At 54.4% G+C, this 7,295-nt stretch overlaps 1 protein-coding gene across 1 annotated transcript in view; it reads right to left on the bottom strand.

Annotated features, from left to right (window-relative positions):
• Positions 1 to 1,210: 1,210 nt before the first annotated feature.
• The window catches only part of TIMP2 (TIMP metallopeptidase inhibitor 2), a 45,572-nt gene continuing 39,487 nt past the window's right edge, over positions 1,211 to 7,295 (bottom strand). The window contains exons 4-5 of the mRNA XM_026483999.4: positions 5,973 to 6,097; positions 1,211 to 4,124 (exon numbers count right to left, since the gene is read on the bottom strand). Coding sequence (XP_026339784.1) covers positions 3,927 to 4,124; positions 5,973 to 6,097 — 323 coding nt within the window. The 3' untranslated portion in view covers positions 1,211 to 3,926. The remainder of the gene's footprint in view (positions 4,125 to 5,972; positions 6,098 to 7,295) is intronic.

Here is a 7,295-nt window from a genome sequence, read left to right as displayed (position 1 = left end):
ATTGGAAAGGAATATTCTTCCCAGTTGTCACAGAACAAAAATGGACAGAATCGTGTTTCTGAATGTCTTCTTTCTTTCCCGGTTTGTTTCCCGGAGGAGAAAATCTGCTGTCAGAGCTGATGGTTTCCCCAAATCAAAGCACTGCCTTTCACTGCCGGGGACGCACGGCCACCGAGCGGGGCAAGGCGAGCTGTGGGGGCCGCTCTGAGCTCGAACCCGAGGCTAAAGATAGGACCTGTTCGTGCAGGGGCTTCAAAGTCTTCATGCAGAATCCCTGGTAATGGCAAGTTGTCCATAATAAAACTGACCCCAATAAAAGATCTGTTAGCTCCACTGTCTCGTCGGTAAGTTAGATCAGGGAATAGCTAGTGCCACCCAAACTTCTAGAGGTTTTAACCAGCCCTGGCGGCCGGCCCCGGGACCCTTCACACTGGACCCTGCAGGGTCCGTTGCTGCGTTTCCATTTTGAACCCGCATGTGTCTGTTGGGGGTTCGGACCCGAGGCCCCACGCACGTTCCTTTCACAGAAAGCGAGGCTGAGGGGGGAAGAATGGTGTCTGGAGACTCCCTAACAGTCTGCTTACCCGTATGTGGGTCCTCAAACCGATTCGAAATGGCTTGCCAAGATGGAGACAGCTCGGATAATGACCGGGTCACGGGTGCGTGGAGTTCGTTAGATCACGCTCTGCGTTGTGTTTTTTTTTTTTAATATGTTTGAAAATTTCCATAACGAGAAGTGCTTTTCAGAAGTCACATTTGACCTAAATTACATAAAAGAAAGGAAGTGGGTAGCAGTCGTCTGGTGGGTTTGCTACGACCCCATGGGGCCTGCGGTCCGGAGGGGCACAGATGCTGGGGAAGGTCATTTGCACGACATGTTCAAGTTTAAATTATGACGGGGTCATCTTTCCCAGCTGGAGAGGAGGAGAGCGGGGATGGGGACAAAAGAGCCTGGAGAGCAGCTGCCATGCACGGCCCTCGTTAGGGTCCTGACGCAAGCCAGGGGACCGTAAAAAAGCACTGACAAGACCATGGGACCTGCCCGCATGCTGACTAGATGCCAATGGATCCCTCAAAGCACCCGGGCCTCTCTTTCTCTTGGGGACACATGTCCACCTCCACAGGACAGGCTCCCCTGGAGGTGTTTGGTTCCTAAGCTAGGAAGCGACAGCTCCGAGCGTCGGATCCAGCCACACACACAGAGCCAACGTTCTTGATAATACTGTTTATTGTCCATTGACCGAGCGATCACTCAAGAATGATACAAAGCATCGGAGACATGCGCAGTCTGCTTGTCAACGTTCAACAGCTCTCACGTGTTCCCAGCACAGGAAGGTCTCAGACTTCATAGTCCAGCAAAAACACATTGCCCAAAAGTTAAAAAAAAAACAAAAACAAAAACAAAAAACCAAAAACCCAAGCAAAAACAAACACAATCAAACAAAGCTTTAAATTACGGCAGATGTCCGATATTTCTTAATACTTATCAAGCAAAGGTTTGAAAAGAACTACAATGTAAACTTCATTTAAATATTTTGAGTTGCTTGCACGAAGACAAGAATGGAAGGAAGAACGGGCAGTGTGCAGAACGTAACACATAAATTAAACGACGCCGAATGGAGAGGCTTCCTCAGCTACATGCACGTTGCAACTGTTCACTCTGACGTGTCTGAGTGGCTTTGTCTCTCGGCTGCCACTGGGCACCTCATCTTGAATTTTTTGTTTCTGTTTTTGTTTTCTGCTCAGCATGGCTAGAAGACAATGTGTGTGGATTGAGTATAAAGGCCATTTTTTAGAACCACCGACTCAAAGATCCTTTACTTTGTAATGATCTGAAGCGGAGAACAAAAAGTAGCAGATGGAAAAAGCAACCATACTCAAAGAAGGAAAGAAAAGATCTGAAGGGACCCACCATCATAGGCTAGCTACCATGCCATGCTTTCCATTCTGGGTCAAAAGCTTCCACGATGCAGAAACCTTAAAAAAAAAGTGCAAGTCTAACACCTACCAAGGGTAATAAAAAAACACAGCACAGGAATGATTACAACTGATGTCGGAAACAAACCAAAACATTTAAAAAATCAGCAGAAACAGGAGTAAATGTTACATATGATAACACCATACAGGAAGCAAACAGGGGTGGGGTGTTATATTGATTGGAGGGGTCTGGTGTTCTTGTATATACTGAAATCACATGGACTGGTCCATTATGACATCTTACAAACTTTCTATCACTGTACAGCATGAAAGCGGCCTTGACGCGGGGGCGGATCCCTGGCTAGTCCCCTAGTCTGCCCTGGAAAGGGCAGTCATCAAAATCTGTGCTGACCAGGTCCCGGCAGGCATGGGGGTTATTACACGCCACCTGGGGGTCAGGAGTCTTACAGGTGGTCTGGGGTCACCGCAGAGTAGAGCAATGCTGAAGAACGTAGTGACTTTGGAAGCATTCTGCAGGAGGACCACTCGCAGGCTGACACGCTCGGGTTTCCAGGTTTCCGTGCGTGCTCGCGCACGTGCTCGCGCACGTGTACGTTTGCGTAATTTGCGCGAAAAGCTCAGATCAGTTTATACTGCATACAAGTAGGAAGAAAAAGATGACTTTTTGTTACTAAGAGATTTCTGCCTGCCTTAACCCCCATTTTCCTGGCCGCAGAAAGCCACGCTTGGGGAACGCGTTCTCTAGTCCCCTGGGACGTTTCTTTGACCGAGATCAAATGTGACAAATCTAAGTGGAGGCTGGTGCGGCGGGGATTTGGCTTCACAGATTATCTGAGAATTCATCTTTAGGAAAATGAGATGTTGGCCCCAGTATCCCGCGGGCCCAGAAAGAGATTCACGGAACCCACCTACCTCCCCGATTTTTCCCTTCCTAGGTAAGACTTGACAACACGCCCAGCTAACTTCACTCCCAGAGACCCCACGCCCAGCACAGTGACTGTCCGTTTTTGCAGCGGGTCACGGTAAAGCTGTGGCACTTGCTTGGGGGGGGGGGGTCTGAGGTGCGTTGGGGGGCACAGCAGGGCCTGGTTTTCGATGTCCTCAGGATGTGCAAACAGCACAGCCAGCCCGCGCCACTGGCCACACACAACCCCTTGCGAAGCCAACGTGTACGACTCAGGCGGATGCCTGACGCCAGGAGGAGGAAGCCAGACTCACTTGACAAACCCGGGAATAAATGGCCAGGGGAGCCCAGTGTCCCCCCAAACGTCTGCCCTCAGGGCAGAATGCCACGGACTCCCCCCCGCATCAGGGTGCGTGGTGGGGGGACTGAAAAGGACTTGGCTGAAGCTGTCGCCCACATCGTACAAGGCTCTGCAGCGTGGCTCCCACTGCGATTCTGCGGGTTAACGGGACTAACTGGGACCCCTTCAAGAGCGAGCCACTGGCCCAGGGCGGCCTCTGTATTTACGGGAGTCACAGGTGCTGGGAGTCCGTGATGGGCACAAAGGACACAGGGGTGCTTGCGAGGGGCGGGGACCACCACCCTAGGACCAGAGGTGTGGAAGCTGCAGGAAACGAGGGACATGCCCCTCTCGAGATGAAAGGGACCTGGTAGGCCTGCTACACAGTCTTGCAACGACCCTCAAAAGTTTCTGCAAAATGCACATTCCCAGGCTCTGCCCCGACCAGGCCTGGGGGCTCCTACGTACGGGCCGCCCGCTCAGTGTTTGTGACAGTGCGAGGGCTGGGGCTGGGCCCGTGCATCCCACCCCTGCCCGCACCCAGGGATGCCCAGGCTGGCGGATGGGGGTGTGGGACCACAACCACGTTTAAAAGGGCAATGGGGGTGGGAGGAGACTCACACTAATTTAGACCCACTTGGATGACTGTTTTATTCATGCTGTTTCCGGGAAGGGATGTCAGAGCTGGACCAGTCTAAACTCTTGGAGGCTTTTCCGTTGGCCAAAGGGGTGCTGTTGGCCAGCTTACGGGTCCTCAATATCGAGAAACTCCTGCTTGGGGGGCGCCGCTCCGCGGTACCACGCACAAGAACCGTCGCTTCTCTTGATGCAGGCGAAGAACTTGGCCTGATGCCCGTTGATGTTCTTCTCCGTGACCCAGTCCATCCAGAGGCACTCGTCCGGAGACGAGATGTAGCATGGGATCATGGGGCAGCGCGCGATCTAGGAAGAAGGACACGGAGGCGGTCCGGTCAGGGACAGAGGCCGCTCAGGGGGCATCTCCAGAGCCTAGCCACGTGCCCGGCAGAGACGGTCAAGGGCAGTTTGTCCACGTGAGCACAGTGGCGGGGGAGGGAACGGGGGCTCGAGCTGAACCTGCTCCATCAGCAGCCCTTCCTGAGCACCCCCTACTCTCTAAACTGCAGCGGGCAGCCTGCCTGGGTGGGGGGATGGGGCCTGGGGGGACCCCTGTGCACAGCTCCCGCACCCCCAGCTGCTGCAGGTGCCCCTCTGCTTTGGGCCATCTGGTCTGCCGTCTCTGAGCATGCTGCAAAGGCCTCAGTGTGGCCCCACCCTCCCAGAACCACCACCACAGAGGGCCTTAAATTTCCTGGAGCTAGCTAGGTTCCGTCAAATAAAAAGGATGGTGTCTTGCTCCGAAGCACGCATGGGCTTTGAGGGGGTCGGCAAGTAGCACTGTGGTGGGGGAACTTGAGTCCACAAGTGGGAAAGGGAAGAACTCAGTTTTGTTCGGCTGTGAATTTTTAAATTTAAATTCAATTAACATACAGTGTATTATTACTTTCAGAGTTCAGTGATTCATCAGTCTTATATCAGGTGCCCTCCTTAATGCCCATCACCCAGTTACCCCATCCCCCACTCCCCTCCAGCAACCCTCAGTTTGTTTCCTATGCTTAAGAGTCTCTTATGGTTTGCCTCCTTCTCTGATTTCATCTTGTTCTATTTTTCCCTCCGTTTCTCTATGCTCCTGTTCTGTTTCTTAAATTCCACCCATGAGTGAAATCATGTAATTGTTTTTCTCTGACTTATTTCGCTCAGCATAATAGCCTCTAGTTCCAACCACGTTGTTGCAAATGGCCAGATTTCACTCGTTTGGACGCTGAAGAACTCCGTTTTAATCTCAAGTCGGGCAATGATGCGTTTGCTCCACGTACGCGCAGCTGTAGGTCAGAATTCACATTCCGAACGGGGTAAGGGACTGGCTGGCGTTGATGGACCGCGGAAGCAAGAGCGCCGATCAGCAAAAGCCAATCCCTGCAGCCTTCCGGCCCCAGACCCACTTCCGGTGGCAGAGGGGCCTGGCCCCTGGCGGGGCTTCCTGTGCTGGGGCTGGAGGCACAGGCGGTGGGGACCAAGGGCAGCAGGAGACAGAGGACCCAAGCCTGGGCCGTGGAGATCTCACTGTCTACAGCTGCACGTATCGTCAGTGCTGCTCTGGCTGCACCTCGCACCACCTCTGGGCTGCGTTTTTTTTTTTTAAGATTTTATTTATTTATTTATTGGGCGGGGGGCACGAGCAGGGGGAGCAGCAGACTTCCCACTGAGCAGGGAGCCCCATGCAGGGCTTGATCCCAGGACCCCAAGATCATGACCGAGCTGAAGGCAGATGCTTCACCGACTGAGCCCCCCAGGCGCCCTTCTGGGCTGCTTTTAAGAAGGGGACGGGGTGTCAGGGTCCTCTGTGGGCCCAGTGCGTGGAAATGGCTCGGACGTTCTTTCCCAAGGCACTCAAATCTTTGCACCACGAACAGCATCCATAGAAGGTACTCACAGCCCCCTGTTCGCCCCATGAAATTCCTCCCCCTGGAAGGCTCTCCTTCCTAGAAGCTCCAGGCCACAGAGCCAGATTGCCATGACCTCCCAAATATCCCTCGGCAGGGGCAAGCCTCGGGGCTCTGTCCCCGGCCAGACAGCCGCACTGGTAGCAAGGCCGTACCTCCCCAGAGCCCAGTCCTCAGGACCCCGTGGACGGAGAGGCCCTGGAAAGCCAAGGATCAAAGCCCGGCGGTCTCCCTGGAGACGGAAGTGATGAGGTCAAGGCCAGCTTACCTTGCACTCACAGCCCATCTGGTACCTGTGGTTCAGGCTCTTCTTCTGGGTGGTGCTCAGGGTGTCCCAGGGCACGATGAAGTCACACAGGGTGATGTGCATCTTGCCGTTCCCCTCGGCCTTTCCTGAGGAGACAGAGATATCCAAGCTCAGGGCAAGTCACAGGTCCTCCTCCTCCCGCCGCCCCCCGCCCCCGAGTACGGCTTGGGTGTGTCGAGGCTCACTGCTCACAGTACCGCGTGTTGGGGGCTGAGCTGCGGCCTCTCCAAAATCCCCAAACTCCTGACCCCCAGCACCTCAGAAATGTGCTTGTGTTTGGACACGGGTCTTTCGTGAGGTGATGGCGTTAACCGAGATCCCATGGGGGGGGCCACATACAAGAAGAACGGGGTCCTATAAAGACGAGATCAGGACCCAGACAGGCACAGAGGGGACAAGCATTGAGGGCACGGGGAGGACACGGCCATCTGCGAGCCCAGGAGAGAGGCTTCGGGGAACCAGCCTGCCCATGCCTGATGCTGGGCCCCCCCGACCCCCGGACTGCGAGGGACTCAATCCCTGGTCACGGCAGCGCAAGCTGACGGATACACCAGGATTGTGTGTGCCAAGCAGAATGAACACTCGAGAGCACTTGGCGGACACGGGAAGAAAACCGACAGCGAGCACTTAGCTGTGGTTCCTTCCAACGCTCTTCCACGCACGTGATTCCGCACGAAAGAGATCACATCGCACGTAGATCACGTTGTTTCCCGCTTTAGTTTTCACACACATGTCCTCCATTTGATCCTGAACTTGTCTGGGTTTTTCCACCACAAACAGCAAAAACATGGAATTTTATAAAATTGGAAATCGGCTCCGCATTCCCTTCACGGCGGGGGGAGGGGGCGGCACTCTTTGTCTCTTCTCCCGCAGGCTCCTGACTCCGCTCCCTCCTTTCCTCCGCCCAAGAGTTCGAAGGGTTCGTGCTGGGGACGGCCTTGGCATCAGCCGGGCAGGACACAAAGATGAAATGAGGGCTGGAGAGGTCATGTCAAATCTCAGCCCTCCAGCTGCCATGGCACCTTGTCAACAGCCACAGAGGCAGGGCGGCGGGAGGCTCCCGAGGGGCCGACCGGAGCCTCGGGCTGCACCCCGGGCTCTCCACTTGACAAAGCTCCGGGACATCCAACGTAATGATCTCAGGCACAGCACAGGCCGTGAAGAATCCACTAGTAGACATATAGTTCGGTGAATAATGCAGCTTGTATGCTAAGAATGCACCCCTGAGGGGAATACATCGCCCCGTGATCTCTGGCCAGGGGAAAGGCGTGTTGGCTGGCCCGA

This window comes from Ursus arctos, unplaced genomic scaffold (assembly GCF_023065955.2).
Source record: "Ursus arctos isolate Adak ecotype North America unplaced genomic scaffold, UrsArc2.0 scaffold_24, whole genome shotgun sequence".
Taxonomy (NCBI): Eukaryota; Metazoa; Chordata; class Mammalia; order Carnivora; family Ursidae; genus Ursus; species Ursus arctos.
Note: the sequence above shows the minus strand (reverse complement) of the source record. Positions and strands in the feature narration are given on the sequence as shown.